The sequence below is a fragment of the Typopeltis vanoorti genome, chromosome 15 (genome assembly GCF_054136105.1).
Source record: "Typopeltis vanoorti isolate ZY-2024b chromosome 15, IOZ_Tvanoo_1.0, whole genome shotgun sequence".
NCBI lineage: Eukaryota > Metazoa > Arthropoda > Arachnida > Uropygi > Thelyphonidae > Typopeltis > Typopeltis vanoorti.
Genome location: NC_143563.1, coordinates 91,647,710 through 91,672,447, shown reverse-complemented (window position 1 = coordinate 91,672,447; position 24,738 = coordinate 91,647,710). Strand labels below are relative to the sequence as shown.

The 24,738-nt window shown below is 33.4% G+C and overlaps 1 protein-coding gene across 1 annotated transcript; it reads left to right on the top strand.

Annotated features, from left to right (window-relative positions):
* The first annotated feature begins 760 nt into the window (after nt 1–760).
* On the top strand, nt 761–24,439 carry LOC150098970 (calexcitin-2-like). The gene is made up of 7 exons (XM_090405296.1): nt 761–949; nt 8,473–8,578; nt 10,795–10,847; nt 14,091–14,228; nt 20,415–20,520; nt 22,443–22,540; nt 24,030–24,439. Exons 2-7 carry the CDS (start codon nt 8,488–8,490, stop codon nt 24,141–24,143), a joined length of 600 nt encoding a protein of 199 aa, XP_090261422.1. The 5' UTR covers nt 761–949; nt 8,473–8,487; the 3' UTR covers nt 24,144–24,439.
* The last annotated feature ends 299 nt before the right edge of the window (nt 24,440–24,738 follow it).

The following is a 24,738-nucleotide window of genomic DNA, read 5'->3' as shown; positions in this document are numbered from 1 at the left end:
GCCATCCCTGGAGATTGTGTAAGAGTGTGGTTAACAAGGGTGTTAGGACTAGATTTTTTACTTGGAAGGTTGTGAATGGGTGGAATGCTTTGCCAGAGGTGGTTGTGAATACTTCAACTGTGAATGAATTTAAGGAGAGGTATGACAGGTGTTGTGTAAATAATAGTTAGTGTGTCAATGTCGGGTCTCCCGCGATGAGTCTTTTGACTCCATGGAGACACCGTTAAAATAATAATAATAATAATAATAATAATTCTGAAAATTATATAAAGTTATCACTGTGCGTGATACAATGATATAATACGTGTGTCGCAAACGCAACGTTTAATTTGTTGAGATATTTTATTAGTATTTTTTTTTTTGTAAAAATATTTAAGAATGTCAAGTTTTACCAAAATCGCTTGGAAGAACTGTTTTTTTTTTGAAAATTGCTTCGAGGAACTCTAGCATTCAACGCCTTTAATTTATATATATCAAACCAAAATAAATAAATAAATAAATAAATAATAATAATAAAAAACATTCGCTTGAATGAAGGTCAAATTGATAATCCTTGCATTGACCATATGGCACTAAAAACATCCTTCCCAGCATTGCTGAAAACAAACAACACACACACATACACACACTCAAAAAAATGATATGAAAGCGTGAACTATCACGGTTGCCGAATCGTACTATCTTACGGGCAAACGTAGTGAACTGTGAATAACCTAGTACCGTGTCACCTGCAGTTCCACATATTTGTTCATTTCTAGCTTCACAGAAATTTGAAACTCATCTACAGTGTGTGTTTGAAGGTGTTTAGAACAAGTGTATATTTGATATTAATGTAAACCGTGGTAATAAAACCGAATCCTTCATATTTGTGTTGTGAATTTAATATATATATATATATAAAGTGAGGAATCTATCTGGCACTTACAGAAATGGGAGAAAAAATATAAAGGTGAGAAGTTCATAATGCAAAGTTATATATAAATACACAAGTATTTTAGTTACTTTGTAAATAATATTTGATTGTGAATTTTCTGTGAATCAATATTAATATAAGATCCATTGATATTTATTTATATATCTTTCTACAAATTAGTAGATTTAATACAATGCTGTAAAATTCTTTCCATTTTTTTTAAACTTGTACGTTAATATTAGAACACTGATTGCTCATCTCTGTCGTTATAAACGATATAAACGTTACCTTATTTCTAAATAAAGAATAAGAAATGTCTGAGTATATTGATTTTATTTTAAATAATGATAGCGAAAATCATCGTGGGAGATCTCTACGCTACTCTGTACAATTCGCTCAACTTTATTCATTCCTGTAATTAAACGTATTTTGTTTGTGAACTGCAGTATGTTTTCCTTGAAATTCTTGTTGTGCCGGCGGGGGGGGGGGACTCTGTAACTCTATTATAAAATCGGTAGCTCCCCTTCGAATAGAAAAAAAAAAGGCTTATAAAGATTCATTAGTTTCATTTTGCAAAATGCGTGAACACTTATCGGTCCATAAGCAACTTATTGAAGAACTTTACTGAAATTCTGAACTTGAAATCTGCCCATGCCATCTCGCATTTTGTTTTAATAACTCTGCTGTGGCTCGAAGTCATTTAATATTTAATATTTAGAATGTATACAACTGTCCATATCGTTTATTTTTTTATTTCGGGCGGCATTTTTATTAACAAATTTGGTAAAATGATTCGAATTGATATTAATAATTCCGGTATTTAAGATGTCTGTTCGATTACATTTGTCGATTCGTTTCGATTTTGCTTTCAATCGGGCATTTGTAGTAAACGGATTTCAATTTAATAAACGTGCTGTAACTTAGTCACACTTGCCAGTTTTTGTAAGATTAATACTGCTCCATACAGCTCTTTGAATCCACTCATGTCACAGACATCGTGATACACGAAAATAACAGCAACAGTGGCATTGTATTGTATGGTATGTATCTTGTTTAGCCTAATATTTATTTGGTAAGATATTACTTTGTAATCCTTTAATTATTGTTTAATCAGTCAGTAATGCTCAATACTGTTTGAGGAAAGATTTTTCCTGTTATAATTTATTGGAAACATGGGTTGAAGTTATTACTTCTACTACTACTACTAATAATAATAATCTTGTCATAATTCGTTTTCTTGACAAAACAATTTTAAATGATAATAACATTCATAGTGAATCGTCTTCTCACATCAGCCTTATACAAGTTGTTTTTATATTTCTTTTTCCTCCCTATAACTGAACTTTTTTTTTATTATTCACAAAACTATTCGAAATGTTAATAATTTCTTATTATTAGCAACTGAATGGAGGTTAATAAAATTTGGTATTTAGGATCGCTCTTAAATTGAAATGAAGATCATTTCTGATTTCAATCAGGTTCAGGAAAAACAAAATGATGTTTACAATACAGATGTGATAATGAATGATGTCACCTACCTCCATGCACCATTTACATTACACTGCTATCCTCCTTACACCAATTCAACCCTCATGACACTTCACCCCATAATCGTTTTCCCATCCAGTAGAGGAAGCAGACTCGACCCGAGTCCTAACGTCCCACCCACGTGGAAGCCTGCGCCTTCTTTCGTTGCTCTGATCTGTAGAGGTGGTGATGCAAGTGAAGCCCTTCTCATTAGAATGCTGGCTTCTGGAAGCCATTCGTTCAGGAACAGATACGTCACTATATCTATAGCAAAACACCACTTTGCGGACACCAACTCAACCCTCATGACACTTCACCCCTCCCCAATCTTTTTCCCTCCACCCAAGTGGAAGCCTGCGGCTTCTTTTGTTGCTCTGATCTGTAGAGGTGGTGATGCAAGTGAAGCCCTTCTCATTAGAATGCTGGCTTCTGGAAGCCATTCGTTCAGGAACAGATACGTCACTATATCTATAGCAAAACACCACTTTGCGGACACCAACTCAACCCTCATGACACTTCACCCCCCCAATCTTTTTCCCTCCACCCAAGTGGAAGCCTGCGGCTTCTTTTGTTGCTCTGATCTGTAGAGGTGGTGATGCAAGTGAAGCCCTTCTCATTAGAATGCTGGCTTCGGGAAGCCATTCGTTCAGGAACAGATACGTCACTATATCTATAGCAAAACACCACTTTGCGGACACCAACTCAACCCTCATGACACTTCACCCCCCCCCAATCTTTTTCCCTCCACCCAAGTGGAAGCCTGCGGCTTCTTTGGTTGCTCTGATCTGTAGACGTGGGGGTGCAATAAAATGTTCTCTGATCAGTAGAGGAAGCGGGCTGGGTCCTAACGTTTCACCCACATGGAAGCCTGCGGCTTCTAAAGTTGCTCTGATCTGTAGAGGTGGTGACGCAAGTGAAGCCCTTCTTATTAGAAGCCAACAGATATTACACTACAGCAAAACAAAGACAATACAAGTGCAATAGAAGCCCTTCTTATTAGAAGCCATTCGTTGAACACACTGCGCGATAATTTTATTAAAATTCAGCAAAAAATGCTGTTTTTTTTGTTGATGTTGTTGTTGTAAATATTCATTAATGATAAAAGCAATTTAACAGTTTGAGTAGTTAATATTAGCACACAAATCTTTCGAAGATTTGTTGGCTTATGGGAACATGTTTGTAGGTGTCAATAAGATACATAATTAGAATAACAATATTTTGTAACAGATATCACTTATTCGATTAATACAGTGCTATGATATACAATTTTCAGTGGATATGCACAAGCGTCAAGTTGTGTGTGTTTTCAGGTTAATATTAACGCGCGCGCGCGCACACACACACACACACACACACACACACACACACACACACACACACACACATTCCAAAGGGAGCTTCCGTGGCTCAGTCGGTATAGACGAAGTCCTTTGGTCGGAAAGACTTGGGTTCGATTCCCGTCAATGACATGAGGAACATTTTTGACTATTTATTATTAGATTCCACGGGGTCAAAAGACTCATCAGGAGGTCCCACTGTCATCTAGACAGTTTTACACTTTTATACTACAATTTAAATACATTGACTGTCTCTCCTCTCAGCACATTCTCAGACAATGCATTCTAATCACCCAGTACTCTCCATGCAAAAAAAAAAAAAAACCCTGCTCCCTACCTCCTGGCTCAAACCCCTTACAGTTTCAGGGGCCACCTCTTGTCAATAACTTATGCCTCAATCACATACTCCCTCTTCATCCTATCCAGCAGTTCCTGAAAATTGTATTTCCTCAGTCTATCTCCATATTCAACGTTCTGGAAGCTAGAAACCACCTTAATCAATCGTCTGTGGGCCATTTCCAATATCTTTTCACCCTTTTGAAAATCACATGACCAAATATGTGCACAGTAATCCAAATTCGTTCTGATCAATGCCTTATACAATGGAACCATAACATCCTCATTTAAATTAAGGGGATATTAAATCCCACATTGTTTTAAAACCGAATAAGAAACTCAAAGATTGGAACCAGAGAGTTTCATGCCGAATATAGTATAGTAAACTATAAAAGTATCGGCGATTACTAGCGTGAGCTAATGCACGTAGTCCAAGCACAAACTCGGGCAACTCGTAGCAAAGGTGGTAAAGTTCTGATCGCTATTCTTGGTATTTTCCATAATGTAAAACACATTTCCTAGGAAATGTATGCTGTTATTACATTATGGTGGGAGGTCACTACCCAGACCGGGTTCAGCCTTTATTGAGGCTTCATCAGCGAGTAGCTAGATCAAATTAATACCAAAGGGTATAGCGAAAAGAACTTATATACTCTGCTATACGAGTTGCACCCATTAAGTTACTTAAATATAAAGAGTCAATAGGCTTCATTTCGGCGATAAACATTTTTGTACTACGCACTTGGACTACGTGCATTAGCCCACGCTAGTAGTCGCCGATACTTTTATAGTTTACTATACTATATTCGGCATGAAACTCTCTGATTCCAATCTTTGAGTTTCTTATTCGGTTTTAAAACAATGTGGGATTTAATATCCCCTTCATTTAAATAATGTTGATATCGCTGAAATGAAGCCTATTGGCTCTTTGTATTTAAGTAACATAACATCCTTATTTCTATACGTTAGCGTTTTCTGCATCATTACCATAGTCCGGTGAGCTGTTCTCACGATTTTAGCAACGTATACCCGAAATTTTAGTCCATACTCACAATGGTTCCCAGATCCCTTATCATTTTCACCCATCTAAGATTTTCTTCCCAGATGTTACTCTGCACCCCATCTTTGCTTCCCAAATTTTAAAATCTTTGGTTTTGCAAGAGGACTTCAATGCACTGATTGAATGGGCAAGTGAGAGGGGCTACCAGTGCAATGTTGCAAAGTGTAAGGTTTTGACATCCGCTCTACTCTTCATAGTTGTTCTCCCCAACTTCATTATCTGCAAATAACTACATATCTTCATTTAAACCTCCCTTAATACTTGGGTTTAACACACAAGTTAAACAGCGACGGCCCCAAAACAAGCTCTGGGAGTGCACTTCTACAAATATTCCTCTTCTTGGACATCGCTTCTCCTTAAACAACTTGTTGATACCTATCAAACAGCTAATCTACTGTCCCATCTCATCCGTTTCAGTTTAATTACCAGCTTGTCATGTGGCAATTCTATCAAAGGCCTTTTCAAAATCTAAAATATACCACGGTGTATGCATGACTCATATTCAATACAGTTGCCACCTTGTTATGTAAGCAATAAGATACAAGCAGATTGTTAAAACACAATCTTCCTTTAGCAAACCCATGCTAACTATTGTATTGAATGACTGATTAAGAACTCATAGAAGGGTTTAAAGGATAATTTTACATTGTGTATTAGCGGCGTGTGATGCTTCTGTATTATGTCTGCCATTCTGTGTTTTTCCTCTGCTCATGTCAAGACTAGGTTTTGACCTTTAAGTATTTGTCCACCCATAGTGTCCTTCCAGTTTAATAATAAATCAATTATTAGTGCAAGTTATACATCCATTAGTGGCTTAAAATAACATAAAAAGGAGCCTATCGTCATATGTCAAAGGTTGATAGACGTTAATAATCTGGGACATGATTAATATTAACCTTTTAAGGTTAATATTAGTAGAAAGTATTATCACTAGTTGTTACGTAGCGACTACAAAGCCTTTTTCAGGGCTGCATGTGTTATGGTGCATGTGAAAAAAAAAAAAATAGTAACTTGACGCTTGCACGTATCACTGAAAATCGTATATAATAGCACTATATTAATCGAGTGATATCTGTTACAAACTATTATTATTCTAATTATGTATCTTATCGACACTTACAAACATGTTCACATAAGCCAAGCGTTGGCTTCCGAAGATATACATATACTTAATATTAACTACTCGAACTGTTAAATTGCTTTTATCATGTAGATTTACAACAACAACAACACAAAGCATTTTTTGCTGAATTTTAATAAATATATAGAGTAGTGTGTAGACTGAGATAGCAATTTTCATGTAGAGTGCATTCTGTCATGTGGAGTTCTGCTTCCGTGAGTCCTTGGACTCCTTGGAGATGTCAGTTAACAACAACAACAACAACAACAATAATGAAAGCTTCGTAGTTCAGTCGGTATCCATGATGCCCTTTAGTTGGAATGACCTGAGTTTGAATCTCGTGTACGACATGAAGAACCTTTATCAGGACTTTTAAAAGGTTAATTATCCGGTCTCATATGCAAGCGGGGAATATTAATAATATGATAAATAAATAATATTAATTTATTTATTTTATTTCATAAAATGCCTTTTTTCATCATTTGATTACATATTCAGTAACAGATCATATTTTGTTCTAGAGCAATGCGATATTCGTTGTTGCTGGATGTTCAGGCTACTATGACAGCATTACATAATTAAGTTTACATTATTATTAATATCTTATCAACAACTTTTTTCTCCAAATTAGCCTTTTACATGTCAGCACCACAATATTGTTGTATCTAACATTTGTTCTTCTAAGGTCTAATACGCAGTCGGGAAATATTAATAATATAATAAATTATTCAGACTGAATCAATCCATTTAGACCTTGATCTTCCTCTTGGTCTCTTTCCTGTCATCTTGGCATCAAACACCTGTTTTGCTAACCTTTCTCCCATTCTGTTTAAGTAATAAATCACTTGTATAGTATAGTCACTTGAACTTGTGCAAAGGCGATGGATTTTAATAGCTACGCGGATTTAAGCGAATTAATGTAGTGCTCGCAGCCTGACCGGTTCTGTATATATATAAAAAAATAATAATAAAAAAAACAGGACAACATTAATATGAGAAATCTTACATTAGTACGCACATTGAGTCTAAGTCGAGAAACTTGCGCACAAAATGTTTTTCATGCTCACTTGGGCCGGTAGAAATTAGAAGGAACATTGAATGGGAACTATAAGAGCTCTACTCAAATCATCCGAAATTTGACCCTCTTGTACTATGCAGTGGAGCCACTGCAAAACTTTCATACCCATATTTGAACATTTCTGGTCGAATATCCTTTACTACAGCTGTCTTTCCACATTTTAGATTTTCGATGGCTTTTTCTACCTCAAGTACTGATATGTACTCGTGTTTGTATTTCTTCTTGAAAATTTTCTACTACTCTTTCTGTCACTGCTTGCTTCATTTAATAGTCCTTCAAAATAATTACTCCAGACATCTAGGATATCCTTATCTTCAGTTTTCATGTCATCTTTATCATCTTTGATTCCTTTTACAGTATTCTTTCGTCCACTTCTAAGCTTTTCATTAGCCTCAGGAACATTCTGTCGCCTTCCTGATATTTATCTTCTATATTCTTACCGAAGTCTTCTCGTGATTTTGGTTTAGCTACTTTTAAACACAGCTTAACTCTCTTACATTTTTCTTTGTATTATTTTAGGGCATCTGCAGACTTATTTGCTAGAAACTTTCGCTATGCTTTGTTCTTTTCCAGGACTGCTTCTTTAACATCTTGTGTCCACCATGGAGTTCTTATTTTTTTTTATCCTTGGAGACAACTTCACTACCTGCCTTTCTATGTTTTCTTCAGAGTTTGCCACTGAGGTTCTTGTTTTCAAAAGGTTTCATTTTTTTCTCCTTTACCTGTAAAAACTGATCAGCTTTAATTCTTTTTAAAACTTTCTTACTATTCATTTTCATTTTTCAAAACTTTCATTTTTATCTTACTTAGAACTAATTGATGGTCACTTCCAATTTGAAATCCTCTGTACGCTCTTGTATCAACAATGACATACAGTAGTCTCCACTCTCCACGTGAACTTGTGTATACATCTTTATGTTGGAACATGGTGTTAGTAAGAATAATAACAAGAAAATGTTTTAAAAAGGTTCAGTAAACTACCATATTGTTTACATTAACATGATTCGTTATAATAGTTGAATGAAACGTTTGTATAAAGCTACATATAATTACAAACGCACTGCATTGTTTAATAAAATGATCTTTTACACATTTATTTAGGTTTTAAGTTGTGAAATGGGAGTGACTTCAAGCTACCGAAAACCACCAAAAATTGTTTCTCCCTTTCGTCGAAAAAAGTTGCTCTATGAATTCAATACATTCTTCGGTATGTACTCTTTACTATTTGAACTTAGATGGGTATTAATTGTTGTAGTATGTTCAATAACCAGTTTAACTAATTGAAATTAGTTCTTAAATGTTAAATAAATGTTATTAACACTGAATAAGTACTACAAATGAAAGTATAATACAATAAATGCAAGTGATAGTAATATTTTGTATATGTTATAAAAATATCCTACAATTATATCTCAAGTGGTAATATAGAGATTGATAGTAAATAATAATAAAGACAGGAATAATGTGTGTGTGTGTGTGTGTGTGTGTGTGTGTGTGTGTGTGTGTGTGTGTGTGTGTGTGTGTGTGTGTGTGTGTGTGTGTGTGTGTGATCAAAAGTCGTCGCCATGCTGGTTACTATAAAAATACAATGCAGGTGATAAAGTCACTAAAAAATTAAATGACTGTGAGGGCACACGTATACATACGGAAAATAATCGTAAAAAAATTACATTTAGAATCATTTTCTATAATATGCGTTTAAAATAAAAGTGAAATTATTTGGTCCCATGAGGTAGTCTCTCAATCTTTTCTAATCGTATAACCTGATGTTACAGATTTTATTTCATTCGGCAGTTTATTGTAGCTGCTTGTTGCTAAGTGTTCAAAATATTTGTGAAAAATTTCTTTGTTTGCCTTGGGAACTAACAGCAAGTTCGGTCCACAACGTAAACCATAATCTACATTATATAGCGAAAAAGTTACAATGTTATTTTTTACATATAGTATACAGTTCTATAGATAAAGTTTCTGTAATGGCAAAATATTGAAAATTGCAAACAAGTCACTAGTTGAATATGCGAAGAAATTAGTAATGGCTATAGCTCTGATTATTATGTTTTGTATTCAAATCAAAGGAAAGAAATTGTTGCAGTAATCTCCACCCAAACAAGTGATACCATATTGTAGTGAAGAATTTACCGATGAATAGTATAAGCATCTTAAAAATGCTGAATTGACAAATTTTTTAAAATAATATATTCTGTTAATTACGAACCTCAACTTGTTTGTTAAAAATGCGATATGGGGATTCCATTTCAAGTTGCTGTCGGTATATGGAGGCCCAAATACTTTACCGATTCCCCCCCCCCTCCATTAAACTACAGTTACAGTTTTGAGTACCAGTATAATTCGTTTCTTGCCGTTTTATAGTTATATCTCGATCTAGCTTATATGTTATGATGAAATATATGTATTTAGTTTTATCGGTATTAATTTTAAGGCCATTATTGTTAAACCACTTAGTTTCAACGTATCGTGGTTAATCCTGTTTTCTAAATCCTCAAGCGTCGTTTCAGTACTGTATATATTAATGCCGGTCATCAGCGAACGATACAGTTTTACTAAAAGCGTTTATACTCACATAGATCATTTTACATATATTAAAAATAGGATAGGTCCTATTTTTAAGACACATTTGCAACAACAAAGTTCGGAAATTTTCTGTTCTGCTGCAATTACCCCCGATGAACCGTAACTAATGTTATTGTGGAGTGGAAACGTCTAGGAAGAACAGCAGCAGCACAATCGAGGTCTGGTAGGCCAATGATTGGAGCCGCCGAGTGCCGAAGTGCTTTTCGCCAAAAAAAATCGCCTGCCCTCGTTTGAAACATTCACCTATAAAGTTACGAAATGACTCTGCAAGCACGACAACTGTTCATAGGGAGAAGAAGATGGATTTCCATGCACACACAAGCCTAACATCAGCAAAGGTGAGACCAAGCGTCTGGTGGAGTGGTGTAAATCTCGCCGCCATTGGACTCAGGAGAAGTGAAAGCGCGTTGTCTTGAATGCTGACTCACCTTTCACCATCCGACGGACGAGTCTGGGTTCGTAGGATTCCAGAAAAACGCTACCTGCCTGGTTGTGTTGCGCCAACTGTTTGGTGGAAAAACATCTCCATGCATCATGGGGATGTTTTTCATGTTTCGGGCCGGAATATGAAAAACATCCCCATGAAAAAACATGAAAAACATTAGCTTATAATAACATTCTAGACAATTCTCTGCTTCTAGCTTTATGACAACAGCTCAGTGAAGGCCCTTTCCTGTATCAACAGACAATTGTTCAAGAATAGTTTGGACGTATGAACTATTTCTAGCGTTAGCTCTAACTTCACTTCTAGTATGTTAAAAGTTTTTATTTTAAAGGCATGCACCACTGTTTAGAACAGCTTCTAATATTAAGTTGATTATTTTAATTTAGATCTCAACAAAGATGGAGCTATTACGGAAAAGGATTTTCACATGTCTAGAGAGGTAAGATTCCTGTATATAATTAATTAATATAATAAAATTTTGTCATTTAAACTCATTGAAGGTCAGTCTGGAGAATATAGTAATTATCCAATTTATTTATTGGGAAAATGGGGAGATTAATTAATCACCGTTGCTATCTACATTTCTAAACATTTTCTTTGACACAAAGTCTTCTCACTTTTCTTTGTACGTTTTGCTTGGTAATTGGAAATCCTGGTATTTGTTTCTTTATTTTTTCAAATCATACATTTTCCTTGCGATAATCGCGATATTTTACGAGCAGAATAAAAATACGGGCACATCCAATTTTACGCAAGTTCGACAAGTAAATTCGGATTTGCGCAATTGTCCTGAAAGTGCATAAAAAAAAAACGAGTTTTAAAAATTTTACGGTAAATCCCTTACGTTACTCACACGTCACCTATGAGCGGTTTTCCACAACGCAGACACCTGACGAGGCTCGCTTCCTCAATCTCATATTTACTATTCAACAGGAACATGCTGTGTATTTGTATTCATACACTTCGATAATTGTTATTGTTTTCGCGCGCTGTGGTAGTGTACAATTATAAGTAAAAAACGATTTGTAAATGCACCAAAACTAATCTGGACTTCAAAAGAAAATTATAATGAAAATTATAAAGTGAACAGAGAACAAGGTGGACTCTTTATAGCCAAAAATAATAACAAAAGACGGGGGAAGTGCCATCTCTAAATGTGCCGAAAGAGGTGTCAATCGTGTTCTATGAGATTTTAGCAGAAATGGTACGATTGAAAAAAAGAAAAAATCCTAATACGTCATCGTTCTTAGCCAGATGTCTCTGAGTAGCATAGGGTGGAGTCTGGCTATCTCGCCATGCTTTAGGACTAAATGGCATCACATTTATCATTTTTTGGAATAACGGCTTCAGTAGATTTATATTTATTCTTGATTTAAAGAAATAACGATATTTCAAAATAATATCAGTGCATTTCCCAAATCTAACAATTCGTGCGTCTAAAATAAACTGCTGTTTATATGTCACCGAGTAATCATTATTAAATTGTAATTTAATAAATATTATTATTAAACGTATTTTAATGCAAATAAGTGGATTAAAATATTGAAAAATCATTTTTCACTAACCTGATTTCACTTATAAATTTGAGGAAATATGTTCAATGACTCCTCCGTAGTTCCCTGTAGAAATGGTGTTTGTTTCTGTAGAAATTTACGGAAGAAAGGCATTGAACCAATATTCTTCCCATTTTAATACATGTATTAGAGTTTAGTTTGGAATGAGATTGCCAATTTTTCCCTGCGCTCGCGTTATATTTTTTCACATACTGTTACCGAACCTAAGAACTGTACGCATGTTATGAACCTAAGACTGTACGAATAAACTGTAAGAACCTAAAAGGTTCTTACAGTCGAAGTACTTGGATTGATTTACATTCTAAAAGAGAGCTTGATTGGTTAAAGCTTTTCGTATAAAAAATAAATAAATAATAAATTTAAAATTTAAATGACGAGTCTGGAAGCACAGATGACTATACATGAGTATCCAGTCATCTCTAGTTACATCTGTAAAAATTATGAAGAGAGACCAGAATGCTGAAGAAAATAAAAATATATTCGTTTGTACTTCCATTTTTTAAACATTCCGATCTCTCCTAATACCAGTTTCGAGCAATCTTATATTTGTTAATATGATTCCCACTCATGTTAGTACCATGGGTCGGATGAGAGTTGAATTATTGGGGGAAATGTTAAAAATGTAGGTTCTTTCAGAAAGCTGGTTGGTGAAGCAAGTTAAAGCGATTTGGTGGAAAAGTAAGAAAATGAAAATCAAGATAATTCACTAAACTTTTTTTAATGGATATGTTACCGCTAAAGTGCAGAAATCAGTTATTCTACAGATTATCTAGGTATTGTGCAGATTAACTAGGGTGATCCGTTAACGTGCCGAAAATTGTTTCATTTCTCAAATTACCTAGGTAATCTGCAAATTACCTACTAAGCACTCGTTAAAGTGAAAATAAGATCTTTGCTGGAACAACAGCAACGTTTCTGTACGCTTAAATTAACATAATGTTATTTATTTATTTTTCGATATCTAAAGAATCAAGTTAATGCAATCAGACAATCAACAAATTAGTTGATAGAATCAATCATCAATCAATTAAAAAACTATAATACAAAGAATCAAACGGTTTAAAATATTATTACAATTAAGGAAATGAATTAGCTATGCTACGCACTAGCAGCCGATGCAAATTATGAGAAATAAAAACAACCGGCGACGACAAGACACTGGCGAAACCAAACTGAAGGTGGAGGGAGAGAGGGGAAGGAGTAGGGAAAGGAAATGAGAGAAACAAACTTTTGAACTTTAACGATACGGAAGCCGTTAATGTGCACATTACCTAGGTAAAATGTGGAAAACTCTTGATTCCGCACGTTAACGGAGCAAAATCAGTTAATCTGCAGATTAGCTAGGTAATGTGCACATTAACGGCTTTCGAGCTTTAGCGGTAACAGATAAATATTACCTACTCACCTTTCGTGCTTTATCATACGAGAAAGTAAAGCGTTTACGGATACCACTTCAGCTAAACAGTACCCATGACCGTGAAGCAAGCAAAAATCGTCTCAAAGCAAAGGGAGTTTGGAATGATAATGAGATCGATTAGCTGCCTTGCTCTCCTCTGAATACAAGCAAGGAATTTTGTACACGTATATTATATAGAAAGGACAGAAAATGGATTATCTGTCCTTTCTATATAATATACGTGTACAAAACGATCAGAATTAAAAACTGGTGGTAGATTTCTTATGCACAAATATTCTAGAAAATTTTCTGTAAGCTACTACAAAGTTTATTCCTTGTCAGGTTCTATATTGCAATGTTATTTCGTGGCTGTTAAATAATAATACTAATTTCGCTAACTGTTTAGTTATTATCCAGAACATATTTCATGAACTACGGTATATTTCGGAAGCAATGCTGTGCAGAACTTGAGTGTATTTATGTGTAATTTCGTTTAACTGAAGTGGTTAAACGAAAGCAATCTCTCTCTCTCTTTAACTGAGAGAGAGATATTGTTAATTCAATCTCTCTCTCTCCCCTCCTCTCTTTTTCAGATGTAATAACTTTATTACTAATTCTTCGTCATGAAAGTCCTTTATTTAAAGCTAATAATTTAAAATAATCCAGTATTTTTTTCTGAATATCGAACATCTAATTTTATTTCGTGTTTCAGTTCATATGCAGACTTAATGGTTGGAAACCGGGTTCCCAAAAATACGAAAAGATAGAAGAAGTCTATAAAATCATATGGAATTATTTACTAGCAGAGGCAGACTGTGATCAGGATGGTAAAGTTTCTGCTGATGAATGGGTAAGGAGCCATGAATTAATTCTATTAGATCTATTCGACATATATGCATTCGATTACTGTAATTTTTAAGATAAATTTTTAATAATTTTTCCTTTCCAGTGTAATTAGGACCAAGTAAAATTATGCTGTTAAAACTGATCGAAAGAGAGAGAAATTATCCTAATGTGCTTTATATATCCAGGGCATAAAGCTTGATTTTTATCATTTCATTTTTTTAAAATAAAATAAAGTTGTGTTTCTCAGAATAAATTTAACTCTAACACTTAACTGTGTGGAAAAACTACTTTTCCCTCCCGAGTATTTTTTCTTTCGAAAATTAAAAAAAAAAAAAATATATATATATATATACAGGGTGTTCAGGATAAATTTGACATATTTATAATTAATTATATTTTTCCGTAAGTTACATGTATTAACACACACTTCTCTTCATTTAAAAGTTTGGACCCTTCTTCATTCATATACAAGATGTCAGAAAGGATGGATAGCTGGAACCCACCTGAATCATGGAAGAGAATAACTTGTATCATGATGATTCGTGCCCGCCATCAAAATAAGGATATTACGACTGCTGCCCAATGCTCCCTGAATACAGTAAAAACAATCAGGCATGAACTAGAGACTTGCAATGGTGACTACGAGGATGTAGCAAGAAGAAAGATCCCTAGCAGACGATCTGATTGCGTTCGTACAGCAGAATTCCTCGCAAATCTGCAGGAACAGGTGTTGAAGAACCCTGGCATTGGAATTCGGGCTTTGTTCGTGGAGTTGCTAACTGTAGTCAAGCCCTGGATAACAAGGGTAGCCAATGGTAGGCCGTATGTATGGCAGCAGGATTCGGCCCCTTGCCACACCTCTGGGAAAAGTCAAAAATGGTTGTCTGAAAATTTCTACGACTTCACCAGTCCAAATGTTTGGCCTCCAAACTCCCCAGACCTTAACCCCATGGATTATTTTGTATGGGGCGCAGTTGAAAAAGACACCAATCGCACTTCCAGTAATACAAAAGCCCAGTTAATGGATAAAATTAAAACAGTTTTTGCGGCCCTTCCCAGGGAGACTGTAGCATCAGCTTGTTCGAGGTTCCGAAGCAGAATTGAAGCTGTGATCGATGCTAATGGTGGTTATTTTGAGTAAATCTTGTTGATAGTATTGTAATTAACTCTGCCTGTAATGTTTTTTTGTCAATTCATTAAATTTAATAGATACAAAGAAGATTTTCTTTTTCCTTACGAAACTGTCAAATTTATCCCGAACACCCTGTATATATATATCCGTATTAGAAGTTGGTACTTTCTACTGTGCGACCACAGATGCGAGACCCCTCGACACTTCTGCGCATCGCAGAGGAAGGGGAATCCATTCCGATAATAGGGTAATCAATATGTTTCGTGGGATGAGTGTTTATTATTATACGTCGGAAAATTAGCTTTTCTTTTATGAAAATTCTAGTTTTTAAAGTGGTAACTATTTTGCTTGTACAACAGTTGGAAAATTTTACGTATAAAGCCCGTGATTTCGCGTGTTGATGACGAATTCGTACATCACCTTATTCCTTTCTCCCCTTCAACATGAATTGACTTTTCTTGGCATATTGCCAGCCGAGGTTCTCGCATCTGTGGTCGGACAGTGATTATCACATACATACATCCGCGGTTTATTACTTTTATTGTCTCGATGCAGCTAGCTGTTTGCCAGTGTGGTCCAAAGATCTGCCTATGCTGTAGAAAACTTTAATTTCATGATCGAGATGACATTAAGAGATGCGTGCGACGCTTACCCATCTTCCAAATACTTCAATAAGAAAGAGACTTGGATTTGAATATTATCTATTCTTCTCCCCCATTGAAGTTGCCATGACTACACATAAAACATACGTGCATGATACTTAATCGTTATTCTAATATTATGCCGTTTCGCGTTCATAAACTGTATTCAGTTTTCAATAATAAGTGAATGAATAAATAAAATTAAATAAATAAATCAAAACAATACAAAATTTTAAAAATGAAATATAATTTAAAAAATAAAAATTAAATTAAAAATTTAATTTAATTTAAAAAATAAAATAAAAAGTAAATTAAAAAAATAAAAGAGTGGAATATTTATACGTTTTCTCGGAGGGAAAAAAAAAAAGATAAACGTTTCTTCAAGATTTCGAAGCAAAATTTTAAAATCGTCAACACTGACGATGCTTCGAGCAGAGAAAACTGTTGGATGCAACGCAATCAAGCTATAATTAAGAGCTGTTATTACACAGGAGAATATTTAAGACTGAAAAAATAAGATGAGATTACTTTAGCTTTTAAATTTTTTCGGTTCGCCATAATTCTTTACTTCGGCATGTGCTTTTAAAACAAATTGCCCTAGAGTTGCTTTACACCCATAATTACGTTTTTTTTTTTTTATTTTTTTTTTTTTTTTAATGTGTGTGTGAATCATTAGCATCGACTGCGAAAGAAGCACAGCGTTTATGCCCAAAGGACGCAAATGGAATCATGCCTCGAAGTTTACGCTGATCGTAAAGTGAAAAGACCTCTAGTTATCGCTCATTTGTACTGCAGACCAAAAAAAAAAAAAAACATTTAACTGCATAATATATTCTGCCTTCAATAGAAAGATATATTTCAAATCTGTTTCATTACCAATGGAAATTCTTTCCAAGAGGTATAACGAGATAAAAATGGGTACTTTGTGTCGACGAATATCTTAGATGCTATTAGAAAATGGTAGAGTCATCTGCGGTTTTTATTTTTTGTTTATTAAGGGTTGTCGTGTGGTTAATTGTTTACGGGAGGATATCAAGAAAAGTAAAGTTCTTTTTTTTTTCTTTTTTTTTTTAAAGCGAATCTCACCAACAAAGGGTTGTAAACCCACAATACTATATTAGTATTAATGCTGGCGTGGAGCAAGAGTTAGATAATAATGATAATTTTAGTGTCATAATAATCCAGCCTGTTAAAATATGCTTTCAGGGAAAATCAGTATAAACGTGCCTTCCCAATTGCCGGGGTTGGTTGTGTCTCTTTTCTTTTCAAGCCGATTTGAGAATCTTATTGATCGATTTAACAAGTGTTTAGAAATGTAAGAAATTACATTGAAAAATAACATTAAAACTTCGAATATTTTACGTTTTCAGATTTAGAAAATAATTTTCCTTTGCCTTTACTTTTTTTGGATTCACCTACAAAAGTGAAACTAATAAATACAAAATTATATATATCAAAACAGTAGCTTCCGGCATATAACAATATTTGATTATATATTTTTGATATGCCTTTCTGAACGGTATGAATCAAAACCATACGCAGAACAAACGTTAGATAGGTACTGAATATTCTGGATGCATTGTTATTATTATTATTACGTAACACCTCCAGGGAGTCCAAAGACTCTTCGAGGGAGGGCACCTGCCCTACAACTCTCTGTCTCCACCACTCAATCCACCAACTACCATCATCATCTACAGTCTACACCAATGCGATCTACCGCCCATCATCACCACAACTAGTATTTTCACAGATAATCACAAGCATCCATCCATACAGAGCGGATACAATGATCACATAAAACAGATAACAGTATGCGCATGAAAATGTTAATATAATTTAATATATTTAAAATTAAAATATTACTAAATGTTTAAATATATTTATTATACTATATGCCTTTAAAATATCAAAATTTACAACCAGAAAATAAAAAAAGTAAATAAGAAGATGCATGTATAATTAAAATTTAAAAATATTTGCTAAAAGGTTAATAGAAGAGCTAATTTAAAAGTATTTCGTTTCTAATCTTTATATGCAAGAAAGATTTAAAAAAAAAAAAAAAAAAAAAAGACAAGAGGATAAGACTCGGATATGTACAAATGATCAATGATACATATGTAAAGAATTGAAGATTTAAAATATAACAAAACCTAATAATATTAATATCCAGGAATCTCCTAGGTTTTAGGGAAAAATTACTTGAGTTTATTATATTGTATAATTATTTTATACTGATGATTTATTATATAGGTGTATGCTGACTGGAAAAATTAGGATAATCTTTCCAGTCAGCATACGCCTATATAATAACTCCCCAATTCGAAACGATTGATTCTATGAGAAAAGCATGTGGAAGTAAAATAAAAATGCATAAATAAATTCTTTAATCCCCCCCCCCCTTTTATTACTGAAAGGTAACAGTCGGAAGTCCTGTGTGAATTTTAAATAGTGTACAGCCCGTTCCTACCTTAAGTCGTCACGGATAATATGAGTTCATGATCGCCGATGATTTCGATACTTCAGAAGAAGAGGGTGGCTAACGGCTACTGCATTTGTTAGAATTGGCATGAATTCTAAGATCGATTTTATGAGTTGCAGTTCAAAAACAAAGTTTCCGGGAGAACTTCTCCTTGGCTTTATCGAAGAACAGCTCACACTCAGAACCTGTTGGGAAAATCCAGAAAACTCCTCTGGTCGCGACTAGAACCATCTATAAAGGTCTTTTTTGAGGATTTCTCGCATTACGGAAAGATTACTGCAAGATAATGTTTTCGTATCCCATTATACGTATTAGTTTTGGCACTACAAAAAAAAAAACAAAAAAAAAAGAACAATTATAATCAATGCCAAATTAATCCTGCATTGTGGCACAGTTATGCTAGAGGACCTGTTCTTATAAGTGCCACAGAAGTTAGGAAACAACAAATGAAATTAAAATTTTCAAAAATTATGCTTGAATAAAAAATGTTCTGCGATCAGTGTTAAACTCCTGTTTTAATATTTTATGTTTAATGACAATTGAAAGAAATAGAATTCGTTCACAAAAAAATTCAGGATTTGCATCTGTAAAAGCTAGAAAAGTGACATTAATTTTTTTTTTAACATTTAAAAATATTATATAATAAAAATTGAAGTTTTTCTTCTCTTCAACTTATTTTGTTTTTGTATTTCAATGTTGCTCTTGACATATAGATGTAAACAGAGGATTCCTAAAAACTGTTTTTGCCAGGGTTCTATATACCTTCAATTTGTCAATACGTATAATAATTAATTATGGAATTATTCAAGCTATTTTATCCTCGAAACCAAGTGAGATTGTTCGTTTCATTGCCTTTCATGGAGCATTTTTTGCTGATAAATCATTTATTAAAAATTCACAGAATTTAAGGTATTTGGCTAATCATTGCATATTTATGCAGTATTCTATGACTATTATATAAATTTCTTCTCTTGGAGATTTAGACTTTGTTCTACATAGGAAATACATATCCAATAAGATAAGCGGAGTGAAGAAAAGCGAAGGTTTCTGTTCCATTCAATTTTTTTCGTGTGTTTGTGAGTAGATTATTTTGGATTAAACTGAAATCTTGGTAACATAATTTAATTTGTGAATACTTTCCTAATATCTCCTGTTTTCATTAATTTTTCCTCTTATACGCAACCAGTTCTTAGTACCCATCAAATTAAACCAGATTAACTTACTTGAAAAAAAAAAAAAAAAACCTAGCACCTTCTAAATGAAGTATCCTGAAATACTTTATTGATGTGTTTATTAATTATGGGAAAGAATTATTTAATGTAAAATTGTTAAATATTATTTTGTGTTTTTGTGTTAGGACGCACATGTAATTCTCTAGAAATGGCCTTTATTAACATAGTGTTAAACCTCAGTATGGAAGTTCGTTGTAAGTTCTATTCTAGTCGCTGACTAGATGAACTTTTGTAGACTTTTTTCAGCCTTTTTCGTAGCTAGTCGACCTTTGGCGCTACTAAGAAGGGCATTATCTTCGAGAAACATGTTTTTAACTACGCATTTGAATAAAATCCATCGTCAAACATACTATTTCAAACAATAACATATAATGTTGGTGTTAGAGACCTTCAGCAGTTGTCTGTCATACTCTCCTCCCAAGATCTCTAAGAAAACAGTGATCGCTTTGAGCCGGCTATCAGAAACTGGCAAGAGAGTTGTTGCTGCATACTAATCTTCAAAAAAAGTTATTTAGGGATAATACAGACTTGCCCATTCCCTTTGAGGACTAAAATGCGTTCGAGTTTTGTTTTTAATTATATAGAATATATTTTCTATATCTGTGATATAGAAAAAAGTGTGTTAATTAATTTTTAGATGAATGTATGAATATTAAAAACATCAATTTATTTTATTTAAACAATACCCGATATTCTGTAACAGGTTCGAATGTGGGAACAACTTGGTCCTGTTCTAAAGAAGAATGCTGGCCTTCCCGAATGGCTAACAACTTATTTATGGTATAGATTTAACATGTACGACAGAACAGGTAAGTCATTTGGAATGATTATTATGAATTCCTTGTTTTTTCTTTTTATTTAATTTTATTTATTTATTGGTATATGTATTGCAATAATAGTCTCCTAGGTTATGACAGTGATGTTTATTTGCTATATGCAAGGAATAAATTAGTACTGTAACTACGATGGTTACAAAATCCTGGAAAGCTTCCATAGATAGATAGAAGGCTGATGAGAATGAAGAATACTAATAATATTGTTTATTAACCGTCTCTAAATCGAAATATCCAAAAAGACGATAAACAATTTAGAAATCTCGTCTTTTATAAGTGGAGATAAAATAGTTAAAAAAATTCTTTATACAATACTAGAAATAAGGTAATTATACACTGACTTCTGCATAACAGAGAACAAATCACTGCAAAATAAAGAATACAGATAAAGAAAAAATACGAGTCATCTCCATTCTGGAGTGATTCATGATCTTGACAGAAATTTCCAAAGACCTAGAGAAATGTCATCTTGGTCCTAATATCAAAAATCTCATAGTTCTAATTGCATTCTCTGATTTCTAGTGGCCTGTGTTTTAGAATTGATCCTTCCCCCTGGGTTGTTCCACATGTTCACACACCACTGTCTCTTTGCAGTGATCTTTCTAATTTTTGAACATTCAAGTTGTTACGTTTTAATTTTTTTAGATGCTTGACTGCACAGGACAGTTAATCTAATAATAAGAACAACATTAAAGTAATCAGGTTGAATAATTAATTGTACGGCATCGAAAATTTCTCGACTGAAGAACCAAACGCATTTGGACACTTCTCAGGAATGTTTTCTGAGATGAAACTGAAGTTGCAAAAGATTTCGTCCGGCTGAGACACTAACTTGAACCTCTGAAAAGGCAGAGAAAAATTCTCTCATCCTTAACGAGATTTGGATGAGAGAAATTTGGACGATCTCTAAAGTGAAAGAGGTAAAAGTAAAAAAACAGCGAAAAATCAGACACAGATACCTATCCAAAGTGCTATTTTCTTTTGTAGAATCGATGCAAGTCTTTTATCAGCACAAGTCCATTGTTCTGTTTGAAAAAGTCTAAAAAAATGTTTCCGCAACATGATCTTTTCGATTCTCTTTTTGATAATATGGTGAGTACAAAAGATGACAAAGTAAAAACCAACTTGAAATAATGATACATTACTTGCCAAAGCAGATACAAAAATATATAATAATTAATTTTAAAATGCTGGTGAAATTAAATTAATATGATATTATCGGTTATTCTCTTTTTCCTACACCGGGAAACATAAAAAAAAAAAAAATCTTTCAACATCTTTTCATTCCCCAAGGCGAATAGGTAATATCCTGTTACTTTTGGAAATGGGTAGGCAGTTAATATCTATCTTTCATCATTTTGAACTGGGTTCATTTCTACTGATGATTTGTAAATTTATGGCTGACGTATCATACTGACGTACTGAAGACAACCACTGCCATCTCGTTTGTATCTGAGCTTAACTGATATTATCGTATAAAATAGGACGAATTCTACGATCGATTTTTTGTGTTAAAAACCACGTTTTGGACTTGAACGAAAAATACCCGATGTACATGCACGAAAGATCGATTAACTCATGATGGCTGATAAAAGTGATAGGAAGAAGTACCTACAGTCATGGAAGTTGCCTCTAGTCTACACTAGTTTTCTCCTGTTAAGAAAATGAAGAATTGCATATCCAATTTTTCATATTCTCCAGAAGAAAATGAAATTGGATATGCAAAGAAACTCATCATTTACAAATTATTCGTCAAAAATAATAATTGAAACATTGTATATTTTTAAAATAAAAAATTCAGTGTGATTTTATATTTCTTTCCCATTAACTGAAAATTATTTCTGTTCTCCGTTTTTCAAACTTTGATTTTATTTTATTAAATTGGTTGTCTCTTACAGGTAATGGAGAGGTAGATGTTGAAGAATATTCTTTTATTCTAGAGAGTTTTGGAATTCCAGAGCGCCAATCAAGACAATGTTTCATCATGTTCACAGAAGTAAATATAACATATTTCTAACTTCATCATAACAGAATACCTAGAATAAATTCTAGCTACTCTGTTCTTTATAAAAAATATTCATGGTTAATTTAAATTTTCAACTTCAGTTAACTAAAAAATCTATTAAAATGATCAATTAGGCCTTCACGACTTCCATTATTTTTTTTAATTAAGAAGGAATATTATTTTATGTGCATAAACTTCTTTTTCTAAACCTCTCTCCTTTATAAAGTATTTTTTCAACTGATTTCAATCGCGCAAAACCGACAGACTAGCCAGAACACACCCGATTAACAAATATAGTAAAACGGTATGATATTATATCAAAACACTCCCCCACCACCTTCCCCCCTTGTTATAATCAACCTTCAGCAGGAACATGGAATTTGAAGACATCCTAGTATGTACAAAAACAAGGTATGTACAAAAAATGTTTCCTCCTCTTTTATTCTGCTATAATTTGCCTTCAGCACTCACCCATAATGCCCGAAAATATATATAAAAAATTTTTTGAGTAAAAATAGCTAATGTATTTAAAATAAGGGACACTCCTAAACAAAAATAGGCTATAATAGCCGTAATAATAATAATAATAATGGTATCATATTAGTTATTTCGGCGGTAATTCAAGACAAATCCAGCCCAACCTAGCAAAAATACATTGTTTCATATTCCAAAAAACTAATTCAATTATCATCTGTTTTTTTTTCTTTTCTTGTTGTTGTTGTTGTTACGGCTTCAATTTGGCAGCTACAGTCAACTAAATCAAAGTTCAATTCAATATACGGGAAAAATACGTACTTCATTGCATATTAGAATAATCGCCATTAAGAAACAAAAAGAAGACATGAACATTAGCTAAGATAACGCTTCTGAAGATTTGTTAAAGATATTGGCATCCATTTTTTTAAAGAAAAGATTTCAATACCGTAAACGATTTATATTATATTATCAATTATAAATTGAGTTTTATAATTTCAGATATGTTCCTTGTAATAAAATTTACTCACAAAAAATGATAAAATGTGAGTGAAGAAGTTTGAGACAACGTGTAATACATTTCGAGAGTGTTAAAGTGAGAAAGAATATAAAAAGAAACCATTTTATGAAAAGAATAAATAATTTGAGTTAATGTTCCTTCAATATTCGAATAGTATATAATAAATTGTTTATATCTGTGAAACGCTCCATAAATTTATTGTATATAGTTTGTCAAGAAAGTTTCTTTTATTTCCAATCCCTTACACTTCTATACAAAAGCGGTACGTTTAGACATCGTCGGCCTATGTAAACAATTAAAACTTATCGCACGAACAACCAGAGGTGGCTAAAAGTCGTTTCTGGTATGTAAAATAATAAATAAAAATTCTTTGAGGACATAACGAAGCATAAAAACACAATTAGTTAAATTATCCTTTTCCTTTGTGTATAATATTAACTTTATTTTGAAATTTGAGTGTGATTTTTGCAATTTTTCCCATTCCAGAATAATACCAAGAAGCTCGACTTTGTCTACTTTTGTGAATTGGCTGCAGAATATTTCTTCTCTGACGATCCATGTGCACTTGGAAACTTCATTTCTGGAAGACTGCAGTTTTGATACTGCATGAAAAGAAAGAAAGAAAAAAAAAAAACCTTAAAACCTTTTTAATGAGTTATTCCGACCGTCGTGAATATGCATGCCTTAATGAATGTTAGCAAGCATGGCTTGTGGAAATCATTATCCAAGAAAGATCGCCATGTTTTGAAGAGCCGAATAATAAATATATGCAATAATAATAATAACCCTCTGCTCTTTTCCATAATTTAGGATCTGATAATGTAGCCATAATGTTTTATCATTTCATAGTTAGTTTTCAATAAATAAATATAGTTGAATATCATTTTAAAATTCAAGACTGTCAACTGTCTTCATTTCATAGAAACCAATGTACATAAAGAAAGCCAATGACATATGTACTAGAATTACAGTCGATTTTTTTGCTATTTCAAGTTTTAACTTATTTGGAAAATTACACTTGAATCAAAAATTTAGACCGAGCCAAAAAGAAATTGCACTGTTCATAGAATATTAAAAGTGAACTGTTTTCTCGTCTTTGTTTCATAATTTTTGAGGGATGTGTGTGCGGTTAATATTTCTCCGATGAAAAATATACGGAAATATTTTATGCTTCTTGTCTGTAATAGAATATGCC

Excerpts from the sequence above, each read along its gene's own strand:
- LOC150098970 (XM_090405296.1), top strand. The coding sequence starts at position 8,488 with ATGGGAGTGACTTCAAGCTACCGAAAACCACCAAAAATTGTTTCTCCC. Across the intron at positions 10,848-14,090 it reads ATTTTCACATGTCTAGAGAG|TTCATATGCAGACTTAATGG; the intron begins GTAAGATTCCTG and ends TTCGTGTTTCAG. Across the intron at positions 14,229-20,414 it reads AAGTTTCTGCTGATGAATGG|GTTCGAATGTGGGAACAACT; the intron begins GTAAGGAGCCAT and ends ATTCTGTAACAG.